At 34.5% G+C, this 17,151-nt stretch overlaps 2 protein-coding genes across 2 annotated transcripts; both read left to right on the forward strand.

Moving 5' to 3' along the window:
• Nucleotides 1-1,236: 1,236 nt before the first annotated feature.
• ABCC5 (multidrug resistance-associated protein 5) lies at nucleotides 1,237-8,500 on the forward strand. Its single transcript, XM_079050363.1, has 10 exons — nucleotides 1,237-4,114; nucleotides 4,220-4,540; nucleotides 4,626-4,712; nucleotides 5,072-5,749; nucleotides 5,818-6,277; nucleotides 6,806-7,020; nucleotides 7,160-7,465; nucleotides 7,574-7,637; nucleotides 7,722-7,961; nucleotides 8,079-8,500. The coding sequence occupies exons 1-10, from the start codon at nucleotides 2,069-2,071 to the stop codon at nucleotides 8,192-8,194; spliced, it is 4,533 nt and encodes a 1,510-aa protein (XP_078906489.1). The 5' UTR covers nucleotides 1,237-2,068; the 3' UTR covers nucleotides 8,195-8,500.
• A 5,469-nt stretch (nucleotides 8,501-13,969) lies between these two features.
• LOC145114373 (NAD(P)-binding Rossmann-fold superfamily protein) lies at nucleotides 13,970-17,151 on the forward strand. The gene is made up of 12 exons (XM_079050365.1): nucleotides 13,970-14,166; nucleotides 14,258-14,354; nucleotides 15,020-15,084; nucleotides 15,249-15,334; nucleotides 15,410-15,494; nucleotides 15,589-15,659; nucleotides 15,733-15,864; nucleotides 15,976-16,091; nucleotides 16,195-16,318; nucleotides 16,406-16,474; nucleotides 16,597-16,717; nucleotides 16,791-17,151. Exons 1-12 carry the CDS (start codon nucleotides 14,076-14,078, stop codon nucleotides 16,928-16,930), a joined length of 1,197 nt encoding a protein of 398 aa, XP_078906491.1. The 5' UTR covers nucleotides 13,970-14,075; the 3' UTR covers nucleotides 16,931-17,151.

Below are 17,151 nucleotides of genomic sequence, written 5' to 3' on the forward strand. Positions count from 1 at the left end.
AGGACAATAAATTTATTATATGATTGTAATGTTATGTTTATTTGATTATGTTGACTATTGATTAATGTCTTTAATATTATATATATATATATATATATATATATATATATATTAATTTTGATTTTGCATATAAAATAAAATAAATTACCTAGTCAAAAAATAATTAATAATTAAATTTGTATTACTATTAAGAGGGAAACAAATTATTATTAAAAGCGGGGATAAAATATATAAATAAAATAGACGATCAAATGGATAGAAAAAAATAAATGGTTGGCTAAAGCTTCATAAAGATGGTATACTTAAATGATAATAGATTGTATCAAATTATTTTAAATAGTAAAAAAAAAACAAGTAACTTCTACTATAAGAGTTACTATTGCCTTTACACTATTTTGACAATTTTAATAACCCTCACAAAATTATATATAGAAAATTAAATTAAATTTCATTTAATTTTTTATCAATAAAACACCCAACACATTTCTGTTTTTCTTTTTGTTCCTTTTTCTTTTTTAATTTGATTATTTTCAAAAGCAATTTTTGAACCACATATTTTTCTGAGTGTTTTATATTTCGTTAAAGTATATAATATCTTTTTTTGGAAAGAACCCAAGTCTCGGCAGAAAAGTATATAATATCTTATTAAACCAAATAGATGAATAACCAACTAACTTTTAATTATTAATTATCCCACCACTAAAAACAATCGACATATCATCAATTGACATCATAACCGATTAATATACATAAAGACGAGAGATAGCAAAAAAATAAATAAAAAGATAGGACATGCTAAGTCGAAATAAACTCCATACAAAAATTCATCTCATATGCAAAATGTCTCAAATAATGATAACAATAATAAAAAAATATTAAAGAGCTTCTACCCCGTGGGATCATATTTTTTATTTTATTTTATTAAAGATCGAAAGTAAGTCTTGTATGAGGCATAAGGTGGAATTAGAAATAGGTAGAAGTAAATTATATTTGAACGTTAAAAAAGATAATAAAGAATCATAGATGAAAACATTATTATTACTTTGTTGTTTCAAATCACCCATTAGCAAAAAATAAAACAAAATTTATAAAGAAAAGTTACAAATAAAAATGTTATATTCAAAAGTTGTATTACGATTACAGATAAAATATTACTATCATTGTGTGCTGTGTTAATGAAGGAAAGTAAAGTATGGGGGTTTTAAGGAAGTCAAATGTGGAATGTGGAATGTGGATGTATGTATTTTAGTTTCAGTGAGTGGAGATACAGCAAGGATCCATCAGCGAACACCGTCCAATTGAAAATAACACTCTTTCTTCTCTTTCTTTCTTTATGCCCTAAAAATGTAAAAGCTGCTGATTATGATTCGCAATATCCCCCATTGGACTCAATTTATATACGTCGGTAATATTCTAATTTTTAGTAAAACTTCAATTCACATTTCGATTCTTTAACCCACTTGATCCTATTATATTCCCACTTCATGATCTGCTGTTTTTTCACACTTCTTTGATATCTTCACTCAACACCGGTCGTCAAATCAGAATCAGTCCCTGTATTGTATCTCTCTATTAATTGCTCCGGTGCCGGCTCCGTTGAGGTCTGGAGTGAGATGAGAGTGTGAGCTGCTTTCCATTATAAAGTATAAACACACTCTCTTTTGTATTTGACAATAGGAAAGCCCACAGAAAGTCGGTTTTTTGTATTTTTCTGTTAGGGTTTTGATCAATTTTAATCTTTTAAATTCAGAATTCTCTCTCTTCCTCTCTCTTGTGTTTGTTTGTGTCTGTCTGTCTATATAGAGATAATCACGCAGAGGAGAAGAAGAATACAAAACAAGCTGAGAGGAGAGAGAGATTTGAAGGTTTTGTTGTTCATAGAGGATGAAGGTGTTGTTTGTCTTCATTTGCTAATTCCCTGCTATTGCTTTGGTCTCTTTCTTTACAAACCCCCCATCTGTAAGAATCAGTGCCACATGGTAAAATGCTCTTGCCACGATTTGAAAGCTATCTCACTATTAAACTACTCACTGTATCGTCGTTTTGATTCCAATTGCAATTCCAATTGATGATTCCTACGAAACTCATGGGTTCTGACAAGGATTTGAAGGTCTTGGAGAACAGTGCAATCGTGTTCAATTTGGCGTTGGTGGTTTTATCTCTTCTGATTGTATTGGTGAGGAAGATTGCGGTTTATACTTGGCACAATAGAGTTACAAAGGAGGAAGCTGATGAAATTGGGAGTAGGGTTTCTGCAGTAGAAACTCAATTTCTCAATGTCGAAATCGGTAAAGTTTATAAAGCATCAGTTTGTTGTTGCTTTTATGTTCTCCTTCTACAGGCTGTGGTTTTATGTTATGATGGTGTTTGTTTAATTGCAAAATCTGCACAAGGGGAAAAGGGTGTGAGCTTGGAACCTCTGTTCTTGCCCGCATCACAGTTTTTCGCTTGGTTCGTTTTGAGTTTTTCAACACTTAGTTGTAAGGTTAAGACCCTTGAAAGACTTCCATTACTTATCAGGGTATGGTGGGTTACCTCTTTTATGATCAGTTTACTTAGCCTTTATCTTGATGGGAAAGAATTTGCAATTGAAGGGCTTGAACACTTGAAAAACTCCCATCTTCTAGCTAATCTTGCAGCAAGCCCAGCTTTGGGTTTCCTGTTTCTTCTTGGTCTAAGAGGTGCGACTGGCATACACATCATTAGAGGTTCTGGTCTTCAAGAACCATTGCTGGTTGAAGAAGATGCAGGGTGTCTGAAAGTGACACCATATAGTGAGGCTGGTATCTTTAGTTTAGCCACATTATCATGGCTAAACAATCTTCTTTCGATTGGTGTGAAGAGACCACTCGAGCTTAGAGACATCCCACTTCTTGCTCCTGAAGATCGCTCTAAGTTCAATTACAAGATCTTGAACATAAATTGGGAACGTTTAAAGGCTGAAAATCAAGCTTCATTAGCTTGGGCTCTTCTTCGATCATTCTGGAAAGAAGCTGCCAAGAACGCGATTTTTGCAGGGTTATACACACTTGTCTCATACGTAGGCCCTTATATGATATCCGATTTTGTTGATTACTTGGGTGGAATTGAGCATTACCCTCATGAAGGGTATATCCTTGCTGGTGTGTTCTTTGTAGCAAAACTAATTGAAACTTTAACCACACGCCAGTGGTACCTTGGTGTTGATATTTTGGGAATGCATGTGAGATCAGCTCTCACAGCCATGGTTTACAGAAAGGGACTCAGGCTTTCAAGTTCAGCTAGGCAAAGTCACACCAGTGGCGAAATCGTAAATTACATGGCTGTTGATGTACAAAGGGTAGGTGATTACGCGTGGTATCTCCATGACATATGGATGTTACCATTGCAGATCATTCTCGCCCTTGCAATTCTTTACAAGAGTGTTGGTATTGCCTGTATTGCAACCTTAATCGCCACCATTTTATCTATAGTTATAACCATCCCTCTAGCACAAGTCCAAGAGCTTTACCAAGATAAATTAATGGCTGCAAAAGATGATAGAATGAGGAAAACATCCGAATGCCTTAGAAACATGAGGATTCTGAAATCACAAGCATGGGAAGATAGGTATAAGGTGAGGCTGGAAGAAATGCGGAGTGTTGAATTTAAGTGGCTCAAGAAGGCTTTATATTCACAGGCTTTTATCACTTTCTTTTTCTGGAGTTCACCTATCTTTGTAGCTGCGGTTACTTTTGGAACTTCAATCTTGATTGGTGGACAGCTTACAGCTGGTGGTGTTCTTTCAGCTTTAGCCACATTCCGGATTCTTCAAGAACCTCTTAGAAATTTCCCTGATTTGGTTTCAATGATGGCTCAGACAAAAGTCTCGCTTGATAGAATCACAGGGTTTTTACAGGAGGAAGAGTTACAAGAAGATGCAACAATTGTATTGCAACGAGGCATGTCAAATGTGGCAATAGAAATCAAGGATGGTGAATTCCAGTGGGACTCATCTTCTCCAAGGCCCACATTGTCTGGTATTCAGATGAAAGTGGAGAGAGGGATGCATGTGGCGGTTTGTGGCAGTGTTGGGTCTGGGAAATCAAGCTTTCTTTCTTGTATTCTTGGTGAAATCCCAAAAACTTCTGGTGAAGTAAGTCCCAACTTTGTATATTTTTAAAGTTAAAGTATTTTTTGGTTGTTTTGCATCCGTATCAATATTAACATCTTTCTTTGTGGTTTTTCTGTTTTGGTTCAGGTTAGAATATGTGGTTCTGCAGCTTATGTATCTCAGTCAGCATGGATACAATCGGGAAATATAGAAGAAAATGTGTTATTTGGTAATCCAATGGATAAGGCCAAGTACAAGAGGGTACTTCATGCGTGTTCCTTGAAAAAAGATTTGGAGCTTTTCTCACATGGAGATCAAACCATCATTGGTGATCGAGGTATAAACTTGAGTGGTGGTCAGAAACAAAGGGTGCAGCTAGCAAGGGCGCTTTATCAAGATGCTGACATTTATCTACTTGATGATCCATTCAGTGCTGTTGATGCACACACTGGTTCAGAACTTTTCAAGGTTTGAATTATTAAAAAGAGTATCAACAGTCTATATGTTATTGAAAGTTTTGAGAGTGATCTAACAGTGGAATTTGGTTTTCCAGGAGTACATACTGACAGCATTAGCTACTAAAACAGTAGTTTTTGTAACTCACCAAGTTGAATTTCTGCCAGCTGCTGACTTGATTCTGGTAAAACCTTCTTCTTTTTCTATCTTTAATGCATAAAGATGCATGTGGATCTTGAGAGTTAAGAAATGTAGATGAAAATGGCTACCCTAGTCACCTTTATACAAACGTTTCCCTTGCATTTTTCACCTTAGGGTTTGTTTCTGCAACTCAAAACCATGAATGTTTGATCAAAAAGGAATAAACTTTATAGCGTTAACTGTTTTCATTGGGTGAAATGCGTACTTGTTTGTAATATTCTTGGTTACATCATAAATATAGGGTGGTATTACTATTATTTTACCATGGTTAATCTTTCTGTAGGAAAGTTATCGGACGCTAATCTTTTGTTTGAATGATGATGTGATGGTATACATTTGCAGGTTCTTAAAGAAGGTCAAATCATTCAGGCTGGAAAATACGATGAACTTCTGCAAGCAGGAACCGATTTTAACACATTGGTTTCAGCTCACCAAGAAGCAATTGAAGCTATGGATATCTACAATCACTCAGACGATGAGTCAGATGATAACCATGGTTTGATTAAGAACTGTGAGTCAATTGTAAGCAGCATAGACACTACAACAATGGTTCCAAACGAAAGCACATCCGCTTCAGACAAAAAAGCCATCAAAGAAAAAAAGAAAGCAAAACGTTCACGGAAAAAACAACTGGTTCAAGAAGAGGAAAGAGAACGAGGGAAAATCAGCATGAAAATTTACCTCTCGTATATGGCTGCAGCCTACAAGGGGTTATTAATCCCACTTATCATCATTGCACAAACTCTATTTCAAGTCCTTCAGATTGCTAGTAACTGGTGGATGGCTTGGGCTAATCCCCAAACAGAAGGGGACACAGCTAGGGTTAGTAATTTGGTCCTAATTGCAGTTTATATGGCCCTTGCTTTTGGGAGCTCTTGGTTCATATTTGTTAGGGCTGTTTTAGTAGCTACATTCGGTCTAGCTGCTGCACAGAAACTGTTTATGAAAATGCTCACTAATGTGTTCAGGGCACCCATGTCATTCTTTGACTCTACTCCAGCTGGACGTATACTAAATCGGGTACGCATGAATCATGATTTATCAATTTAATTTTGATGGGTTAATAATAATGTTTATGTAAATTTCAGGTGTCTGTTGATCAAAGCGTTGTGGATCTTGACATTCCTTTCAGACTTGGTGGATTTGCATCAACAACAATCCAGCTTCTTGGTATAGTTGGGGTGATGACTCAGGTGACATGGCAAGTGTTGCTTCTAATTGTCCCAATGGCAATTGCTTGCTTATGGATGCAGAAGTATTACATGGCTTCATCGAGGGAGTTGGTGAGGATTGTTAGCATACAGAAATCTCCAATTATTAATCTTTTTGGAGAATCGATTGCTGGAGCAGCCACAATTCGGGGTTTTGGACAAGAAAAAAGGTTCATGAAGAGGAATCTTTATCTTCTTGATTGCTTTGCTCGTCCGTTCTTCTGTAGTATTGCAGCTATTGAATGGCTTTGCTTACGCATGGAGTTGATTTCAACATTTGTATTTGCTTTCTGTCTCGTTTTGTTAGTCAGTTTTCCACGTAAAGCTATAGATCCCAGTAAGTTCTTCCTTCCATTTCCATTCTTCTTGTTGTGTTGTTCATTAAGGGGGGAGGGAGTCGTTCCCTCCCAACCCACCGAATCCACTGCCACATCATTTTTTCTCTTTTATTTTTCCGAACCCACAACACACGGAAATCCTATCTTTTTGAACCCACTCAATTAAAAAAAATACAAAACAATCAAATGTAAAATCTTAATTAGCAATAGAGTTATCGGCGGTACCACTCCCGCTTCAACGAGTGGGTTGATTGGTTTCACCAACCCACTTCATCATCTCTCTCTACTTTCTCTTTCTTATTTTCTATTGTACCATGTGTTTTAAAACTTGTACCTTAGTTGTTTTGTATTTTTTTTAATTGAGTGGGTTCAAAAAGATAGGATTTCCGTGTGTTGTGGGTTCGGAAAAATAAAAGAGAAAAAATGATGTGGCAGTGGGTTCGGTGGGTTGGGAGGGAACGACTCCCTCCTCCCTAAATATGTGATTTTGTTTTGTTTGATGTGTAACTTTTTGATTAAATAATCAGGTATGGCTGGGCTGGCTGTGACTTATGGGCTTCAACTGAATGCGCGTTTATCAAGGTGGATACTTAGCTTTTGCAAGCTTGAAAACAAGATTATTTCCATTGAAAGGATTCATCAATATTGCCACATTCCAAGTGAAGCTCCCCCAATCATTGAAGGAAACCGTCCCCCGCCCTCATGGCCAGTCGAAGGGAAAATTGAAATCATAGATTTGAAGGTATATATATATATATATATATATATATATATATATATATATATATATATTTAATAGTTATTGGCGTGCTAAATAAATAGAAAAATTGAATTTTTTTTATTTTTATGTGGTTTTAAAGGGTAATTTTGTATTTTGTTAGGTTCGTTACAAGGAGAGTTTGCCAGTGGTACTGCGGGGAGTGACATGCGAATTCCCGGGAGGGAAAAAGATCGGGATTGTCGGTCGTACGGGAAGCGGTAAATCAACTTTGATTCAGGCGCTATTTCGACTGATTGAACCAGAAAGCGGGAGAATTATTATCGATAATATTGATATTTCCACTATTGGCCTTCATGATCTACGTGGCAGACTTAGTATCATACCCCAAGATCCCACCTTGTTTGAAGGCACCATTCGGGGTAACCTTGATCCCCTTGAAGAACACACAGATCAAGAAGTTTGGGAGGTTAGATAGATCATAGATATATCTACTTCCAAATCCAACTTCAAGTTGAACATATGTTAATTTAGACTTTTGTAATGGCATGTAATATATATTTTATTTTATCAACAGGCACTTGATAAATCTCAACTTGGAGATACGGTTCGCGAGAAGGAGCAAAAGCTTGATGCACCAGGTATTTATTTATTTTGTACCAAAAAATAGAAATAAAAGGAGGAATGTTTGGTAATTGGTATGTGGTGTGATGAAATTGTTGCAGTTCTTGAAAATGGTGATAATTGGAGTGTGGGTCAGAGACAGCTTGTGTCACTGGGGAGGGCTTTGCTAAAACAGGCACGGATCCTGGTGCTTGATGAAGCAACTGCTTCTGTGGATTCAGCAACCGATAATTTAATACAGAAGATCATCCGGATGGAATTCAAAGACTGTACTGTTTGTACAATTGCTCACCGCATCCCCACAGTAATCGATAGTGATCTTGTCCTTGTTCTTAGTGATGGTATGTTCATTTCCATTTCCATCATGTCTTTAATGCTTAAAAAAGTTGCTTTCTTAAATGTTGATTATAAGATTTTGTAATTGATATTGGTTTGACATGGTTTTTACTTTTTTATAGGGCAAGTTGCGGAATTTGATTCGCCAATCCGGCTATTAGAAGATAAATCATCAATGTTTTATAAGTTGGTAACAGAATACTCATCTAGATCAAATGGTATCCCAGATTATTCATAATCATCATACAAATGTCAACTTGGAAAGGAATATACACACCCCCTTCAAAACAAATCAAATGGGGGACCATGGGACCATGGCACGTGCACGGGCCCACCTCAAGCATACGTTCACCAAACTCAAATCAATGAGGTAGTACCCACACACGTGCCAAAATCGTACATTCTAAAGAGCCGAGTCTATGAATCTTGTGAGTGATTCACATGTTGTTGACATAATTTTGTAAAATAAATAAACCTGGACTAGAAACAAAAGTTGGGATTTTTTTGGTAATAATAATTAGTGAAAAGAAGCATTCGGCAACAATCTATTTTTGTTATCTTACTAATGATTTTGCTGACCTTTTGACTTTTAAGTCCAAAATCTTATTTAAGGGATATTCATATGCCTTTAAACTTGATAGAACCTGTAACAGCAATTGGGTAGGCTTTGTTAGAATTTAGAAATACCAATAGTCAAGACTTTATTTGAATAGTAGCATAGTCATAGTACATGAGGATGAGGTTTTACAAATCAAACAACATTGGACTTGCAATGTGGTGTTGCCAAGTGATATGGGTCATGGACATTTCTGGCATCTCTTGTTCATTATAATTTTGCGTAATTATTTAATATATATTTTAGAGTAGTTTCTTCATTCTTGTTCGTATATTTGGTATTTTATAGAAAGATGCTCCATTTTTGGTGGGTTTGGTAACATATTCAAATTTCAAAACATAATTCATGGGGGATGGAAAAAAAAATACTTAAATTAGACAATTGATGGAAAGAAATTTTAGATTTCATCAAAAACTAAAATTATCGGTAAAATCATGACCGTTAATTTTAACTAGGAAAAGGCCCGTGCATTGCACGGGTGAAAGTTTAGTGGCAAAAATATAAAGAAGTAAAAATAAAGTGTCAAAATTATAAAGCGGAAAAGTTTGTTGAAACTTTAGTGGCAAAATTAGTAAAAATAAAGTACCAAAACTATAAAAATGAAAAAGTTTTTTGAAACTTTAGTGGCAAAATTATAAAAAAGTAAAAATCAAGTGGTAAAATTATAAAAGAATAAAGAAAAAGGGTTTTAAAAAGTAAAAATGAAAGTTTAGTGGCAAAAATATGAAGAAGTAAAAATAAAGTGACAAAATTATAAAAAAAAAAGTTTATTGAAACTTTAGTGGCAAAACTAAGAAAAACAAAAAATGTAGTGTGAAAATTATAAAGATGTAAATGTTACTGTTAAAATGCGCCATGGGCTTTAATATATATATATATATATATATATATATATATATATATATATATATATATATATATATATAATAACCTGTGTCGACATAAAAACTTGTCACGTGTAACAATACATGTTGCTATGGAAATTGATTATTTTCTTAAAAACGTCACTTTTGTAAAATGTTGTTAAAGAAACTTGGTTTTATTTTTTAAGATAATTAATTTTAATAACCCCGTGTCGACATAAAAACTTGTCACGTTTAACATTACATGTTGCTATGGAGATTGATTATTTTCTTAAAAACGACACTTTTTGTAAAAGGTTGTTAAAGAAACTTGGTTTTATTTTTTAAGATAAAAAACTTGGTTTTATTTTTTAAGATAATTAATTTTAATAACCCTGTGTCGACATAAAAACTTGTCACGTTTAACAATACATGTTGCTATGGAAATTGATTATTTTCTTAAAAACGTCAATTTTTGTAAAAAGTTGTTAATGAATTTAGAAAAGTAATCTTTAAGTTTCAATTTCGGGCCACGGTGATCTATCTATCGGTAGGACTCTCTCGGATTAATGCGGTATAAAGAAAATTCGAGTTAAGATGATATTTATTCTCATATAAAATCTATCATTTTAGTTTCATATATACACTAACATTGGTGAAAAAATTTAGGAAATCACACTAGTCAAATAATTATGTTTGTATGGTTAAATCATAAAAGGTAGAAACTTTTATGATTTTATGTATTTTAGCTTAGATCTGATAATGGAACGGGTTTAGAACGAATCAACATTGATCCAAACATTTTTACCAAATTTTAAAATTTGATCCAAACTCATTCCGTCACCCGCATGATTTTGAATAATCAAACTAATGCTCTTATCTACCGAATCAACAAATATTCAAACCCTCCCCGTAATCCGTAGGTTTTTTGAATAACCAAACACATATTATTTAATTCTTAAAGTTACATTTTTACATAAAAAAAATGTCTACTATAACTTAATATCTAAAACAACATTTCTCAAATAAAACAAATGTTGGTTTAGAAAACATATTATGTACTCGAGGATTTACGATTGGAATTAAAAAACATTATTGCAAAAACTTCCAACTGATTTCTGATTGTCGGTTGCAGTGATAGATAATAATGCTTGCAAATTTTATTCCAATTGATAAATGATTTTATCGATTTATAAATGACATTGGTGGTTGCTTGATGAAATTTAGAATGAATGACATCATGATTCTTACAGAAAACTGGAAATCTGGATGTAGACTCTTCAAGCCTTTGGTAAACACGGTTTGGACTTTCAATTGGTTTGAAAAGTTGTCGAACCAAGCTAACCACCAATGTTGCCACCTAAAAACCAACTTTATTGAACTAACAAATGTGACAAAACTTACCAGACTCGAATGAATCGAAACTTTGAGTATTCAGTTGATATAAAGCTTGCACCTTTCCATTTTAATCACTAGATCTAGCTAGGGTTTTCTAGTTTTGTCCCTTTGGTTGGTTTTGTTCCTCCTCTTGTGAACTAAGTAACTCCAAAGGATGGAAATGATAGATCTGAGGTCCCTTAGTCATTTTCAACATAAAAATGGAGTCTTGGTGGGTATTTTGACCTCATGCATGGGTTAAGAGCTTTAAAAAGGTCTTAATGAGGGTATTGGGAGCATATGGGACATGCAAAGGCATAAAGTTGCCAACTTTATGCCTTAGGTCGTCTAAATAGGCTTAGATCTGACTTCTGGACGTAAATGAATCGAGTATTAAGCACTTACTATAAAAAGTGCTTAATCTGTTAGTACGCTAGGCGTAACCCAGTGTACGTTGCGCGTAAGCCCCGGAACCCCAGTACGCTGCACGTACCGGGATGGTACGCTAAGCGTACGCATCATAGTTGGGCTTGGATCTGTTTTGGGCTTTTGGACTGTTGGGCCTCATTTGGTTTTTGGACTTGGTTGCATTTTTAGAATAGTGAGCCATTTTATCTGTTTGGGCCATTGGTGTTATGATTGGGTCTTATTGGGCCAAGAGGCCCATTAATGATTTTTAGTCATGGACTTTGGGCCCATTATCAAAGAAAGGGGATTTGGGCCTTTATGGAAGGACTTGGGGTTTGGGTCTTCCCTTTTATTGTAATGTCCTAACATGGGTTAATATTATTATTCAACACGGGAGGTTATCGACTGTTAGGAGAGCAGCTTTCGCATTCAGCAGACAAAGGTGAGTCTTCTCACCATACCCATGGGTCTAAGGCACCAAGGTCGGCGCATTATGTGATTATGTTTATGTGATAGTTATTTCAATGATTTGATATGCTATGTGACTGCGTGTTATTTGATGCAAGACCATGTGGAGTAGCTCATGGCATTCCTAGGTAAAGACCATGTGGGGTAGCCCATGACACTGGATGTAAGACCATGTGGGGTAGCCCATGACATTCTTAGGTAAAGACCATGTAGGGTAGCCCATGACACAAAGGTGTAAGACCCTGGGGGGAACCCATGGCATCCTTACAGGTTTATTTATGAATGACTTATGTGTTATATGTAGCTTTTATAGCTAACAAGATATGTGATATGTGTATTTTGTGTGGTATGCTCTGGGAAACTCAATAAGCATTAGCTTACATGTTGTGAATTTGTTTCAGGTACTTCTGGTCCCAAGGGCAAAGGCAAGGCGTGATGACGCGGCGTGCACTCTCTCCCAGGCGTTTTTATGGACACTCTGATGTTGGAATAAAAGTTGTATTTGACATATGCTTTGAAAACAATTATGATTGAATTTCTTAAATCATGGAAATGTATTTGACTATTCAAAAATGAAAATTTTCTTTGAAAAATTGGGTCGTTACAAATTGTAATAGATATAATGATTTTTCACTATCTATTTCTTATTTCCAATAACATTTTCAAGATGATTTTGCTCTGCAAGAATTTTATTAGAAATCTATTTTTCTGTAATTTTATTTATTTATTAATATCAATAACCTATATTTTTAGGATCTCTAATGTGGGAGCATCTGTACATGCTTTAATTACTGAAATCGTTATGAGTTTGTTCTAAATGCATTAATTACCCAACATCGTTCTAGGTCTGCCCTTTGGTCTTTTTCATCATCTTTCATAGGTTTGGAAATACAATCGATCATTTTAGATGAAAATAATGTATTACGATAGAAGTCTGATGAGTTAAGAATGAAACAATGACATTCTTCATATTCGCAATGATAACGACCACATTTGTAGGTATTGAATGAGGTTTCAACTTATTTATTTTCTTGGACTTGTTGGATGACCTAATGTACATTTTCTTGATAAGGTCGTCCGGTGTACACTACACGAACCGGCTCGTGGTCTACGTGGCCACGAAAAACGCCTGTGTACACTACCCGGGCCATTCGTGGTCGGGCATGTTCGTGATGGGTCGTGATGCAGACGACGAACAACAACGAAGGTCTCTCTGTCTCTCTCTCACCCTTCTACTTCTTCTTCTCTCTCTCTTCGTTCTTTTCTTCTTCATCGTGGAGAGTACTCCATGGAAAAGTGGTGGCTCGTGGTGGCCAGTCTGAAAGCTCTCCACGACATTTGTCGTGGAGAGTATAGCAGATGATCTAACAAAGAGATATGAAGTGATTACTTTGTATGAATTATGTTTTATTTTAATTTATTTATAGTAGTTGGATAAGGTGTTAGGTGAAACATTTAATACCATTTTTAGATGAAAGAGTTAATAATAATGTTAAAATTAAATTAAAAAAAAAAGCAAGTTAGGTGACACAGGGTGAGAGAATTTAGAATTATTGTTGTTTTATTTTTTTTTTTTTTTAAAAAAAAATCTAAATGTTCCCATTTGTTGCAAGACCCATTACATAATGTTTTCACTATTTCGCAAGGTCATTATGAAATGGCCAAACTAATATCCTTTTGGGAGATTTGGTGTCATCAGGATTTCCGGAGGGCTTGACGTAAAATACATGAGTATTGGCGTAATTTGTTAACTATAAGATAATTTTATAGAATCTACCTCTACCTCTTCTAATAAATGAAACCTAAAAATGACACGTTTCAGTTTTTTTAGAATGTCTCTTTGACACGTGACATTTTTCTATGATCTTTATTATTTCATTTTTTTGGTAACAAATTAAATTAAATTCAAATTTTGAAAATACGAAATCATATATTAATAACATTATTATGTTTATTTTGATTAAAAAATTAATTTATAATTACTTATGATCGACAAGATCTTGTTTTTTTAGACATTTATTATTTATTTTATCTATATAAAATTTTTAGATATACTGACTGTAGTTTCCACGAGTTATACTCTAGTCTGTCATTTTTTTTTCTAGTGAAAAACTCAAAAGTTTTTTATCTTAAACTTGTAAAAGTCAAAATTAACCTCAAATTCTTTGTAGTGAAAATTACAAAGATTTTGTTAGCTTTGACTTGTAAATGTCAAAATTAACCTCAAAATTTAGGGTAATAGTGTAATACCGTAATAGAGTATACTGATAATAAGATTTAGAAATTAGAACCTCGAATTGAAAAGTGGCTTTTTATACACACTCAGGCGCAAGTTAGAAGAGGCCTCTGTTGGGTTTTTCATCGTATCACGAATCTCTTCCCCTTTGGAGTTTCTCTGGATTGGAACGATGCAGACGATCTCGAGAAAATTAGCTCGTGAATCCTTCCCTCGGCCGGCGATTTACTCTTTTAAATCGCTTTACCCTATTTCTGATCAGTGTAATTTGTTTTCTATCGGTTCATTTCTAGGGTTCATTTAACTGTTTTCTTACGGATTTTGTTTAAATTTAATTTAACTGATGTAATGCAGATTATGGTGCTTATGACCGGCGGTACGTGTCTACGCTTGCTACCAAAGGCGTCGGACATTTGGTCCGAAAGGGTACTGGTGGAAGATCATCCGTTAGGTATTTCGGTTTCTGTATTTATTCATTGAAATTTGAAAGCTTTAATCTCATTAGTTCATGAGCTTGGTGTATTCGGTTTTGGATTTAGAGGAGTTCGAAAATTTGTAAATCTTCAGTGGTAAATTTGGGACAGCAGCTCAATTTGCTTTAGCAGCCCGTAATTGGTTTAACAGTATAAAAAGCTACTCTATATATAACTTAATTTGTTTATAATCGCAATCTCATTAGTTCCTGAGTTTTGTATACTTGGTTTTGTATCAAGTATAATTGGGATATTTGTGAATCTTTAGTGCCATTTTGGCTCAGCAGCTCGATCTTGATTAGTAGCCCATAATTGTTTTAACAGTATGAAATTGAATTTGTTTCCTTGCTGCAATCACGAAAAACATATACCTTAATAGATGTTAAATCCAGTATTTTAGTTCCAATCATAATATGAATGTAATACTCTTTGAAATGGTTGCTATAGCCTATAGGGTAAGACACACTTAGCAAGAATTTTTACTGAATGGTTTATAATTGATAATCTTTGAAGTTGAAACTTGAAACATGATACATTTGACATTCAAGTCAAACTGCATCTTCTTTCTTGAAGCTATGCGAGTAACAATTGTTTTCTTCTTTTTAAAGTCTAATGCGATTTGTATTTATTTATTTATTGGCAGTGGCATAGTTGCTACAGTTTTTGGAGCTACTGGTTTCCTTGGGCGTTACTTGGTGCAAGAGCTTGGTTAGTGGAATGCTGAACTTAGTTTACTGCTTTAGAAGATTATAAGATCATATTACAGATAATGCAATAAACCAGTATATCATAGAAACTTGTAACATTCTATATTGAACTGAATATACTTTGATAAAATTGTGTACTGATATTGAATTTGTATTTATTTGCAGCTAAAATGGGATCTCAAGTGCTTGTACCTTTTAGAGGCTCTGAGGATGCACCACGTCATCTCAAACTGATGGGTGATTTGGGACAGGTAACTTAGAAGTTAGAACATTAATTGTTTTGTTAGAATCTGTGATTGCTTGCTTACTCTTTTTAACTCACACAGATTGTTCCCATGAAATATAACCCAAGAGATGAAGACTCTATTAAGGCAGTTATGGCCAAGGCAAACGTTGTTATCAATCTAATAGGTGCATACATGTTTAAGAATCTTATCTTTTATTGGGTTTCCCTTGATTACTTGTCTGACATTTAAAACCGTTTTTATTTTTTATTTTCTTACAGGAAGGGAATATGAAACTAGAAATTATAGTTTTGAGGTGGTGAACCATCATATGGCTGAACAACTTGCAAAGGTATGTTTTTGCATCTCCCTTTTGTCTATAATAATTTATTCATGCTTTTAAATGGACATATCATGATATGCAGATTTCTAAAGAACATGGTGGAATCATGAGATTTATACAACTTTCTTGCTTAGGAGCCTCTCAATCATCTCCCTCCAGAATGCTCCAAGCTAAAGCTGCTGCAGAAGAATCCATCCTACGTGAATTGCCTGAGGTGTGTGATTTTAGCATAAACATATGATACAAGACATTTAAATGCATTCTTAAAGAATAAGCCAAGTAATTAATTAATTAATTAATTAATTAATGATTTGTTTATGTTCAGGCCACAATACTGAGACCTGCAGTGATGCTTGGCACAGAGGATCGGCTCTTGAATCCATGGGCTCAATTTGCAAAAAAATATAACTTTCTTCCACTTATTGGGAATGGATCCACCAAGTATATGACTTAATTCTCTTCTCTTTACTTGATATGATGAATTATTTTTCTCAACAGTTTGGTAAATGTGTGTGTGTGTGTGTGTTTTTTTTTTTTTGTACAGGATTCAGCCTGTGTATGTTGCTGATGTGGCATCTGCAGTTGTTGCAGCCTTGAAAGATGATGGTAGCAGCATGGGAAAAGTATATGAACTTGGTGGGCCAGATGTGTATACATTGCATGAATTGGTGATTGATTCTCATGATTTCTTTTTTCCTGCTCAAAATTCAAATTAAGTTTGAGTCATCATAATTTGATCTTTATTATTTTTACAGGCTGACCTTATGTACGAAGTGATTCGAGAATGGCCTCATTATGTTAATGTCCCTTTCCCAATTGCTAAGGTATGAAATAGCAAAACACTTCCATTTATTTGTGTATTATTATATTATATAGCATCCTAATTTCAAATAGTTTTAGTTTATTAACATTAATTCTGTTTTGTTTATGTTATTATGACACACAGGCAATCTCAACGCCTCGTGAGTTGTTGCTAAATAAAGTTCCTTTCCCATTGCCAACACCATCTATCTTCAATCTGGATTTGATTCATGCTCTTTCCTCAGATAAACTCGTCTCACAAGATGGTTTGTGTTTCAACTTTCAAATCGATTCTTGATTTTATTAAGATTTAACTGATAATTTTGGTGTGTTTTGCAGCTCTAACATTCAATGATCTTGGGATTGTGCCACATAAAGTGAAGGGATATCCTATTGAGTTCCTTATTCAGTACCGAAAGGGTGGGCCCAATTATGGTTCTACAGTCAGCGAAAGAGTCACTCCAGATTCATATCCTTAAGTGGACTTGAGTTGCTTCCATCTTTTTGATGTATTTCTTTTCCCCAATACAAACAAGGGAGGAATAAAAAGATTTCATGTCTCATTTCTTGGAGGATTTGAATCATTTGTATAATTTTGATTTTCTTTTTACACCCTCCTGTTATGTTAATTTTAGAAAGAAGCCAACTGAATTTATTTTGGCATCTCACACTTCTTGAGAATAACATGCATGTTTTTTTA

Source organism: Lactuca virosa, chromosome 5 (assembly GCF_052849685.1).
Source record: "Lactuca virosa cultivar CGN04683 chromosome 5, Lactuca_virosa_CGN04683_v6, whole genome shotgun sequence".
NCBI lineage: Eukaryota > Viridiplantae > Streptophyta > Magnoliopsida > Asterales > Asteraceae > Lactuca > Lactuca virosa.

Coding starts and splice junctions, on each gene's coding strand:
- ABCC5 (XM_079050363.1), top strand. CDS start 2,069: ATGATTCCTACGAAACTCATGGGTTCTGACAAGGATTTGAAGGTCTTG. Junction 4,115..4,219: donor TCCCAAAAACTTCTGGTGAA/GTAAGTCCCAAC, acceptor GTTTTGGTTCAG/GTTAGAATATGTGGTTCTGC. Junction 7,962..8,078: donor TGTCCTTGTTCTTAGTGATG/GTATGTTCATTT, acceptor ACTTTTTTATAG/GGCAAGTTGCGGAATTTGAT.
- LOC145114373 (XM_079050365.1), top strand. CDS start 14,076: ATGCAGACGATCTCGAGAAAATTAGCTCGTGAATCCTTCCCTCGGCCG. Junction 15,495..15,588: donor CGTTGTTATCAATCTAATAG/GTGCATACATGT, acceptor ATTTTCTTACAG/GAAGGGAATATGAAACTAGA. Junction 15,660..15,732: donor TGGCTGAACAACTTGCAAAG/GTATGTTTTTGC, acceptor CATGATATGCAG/ATTTCTAAAGAACATGGTGG.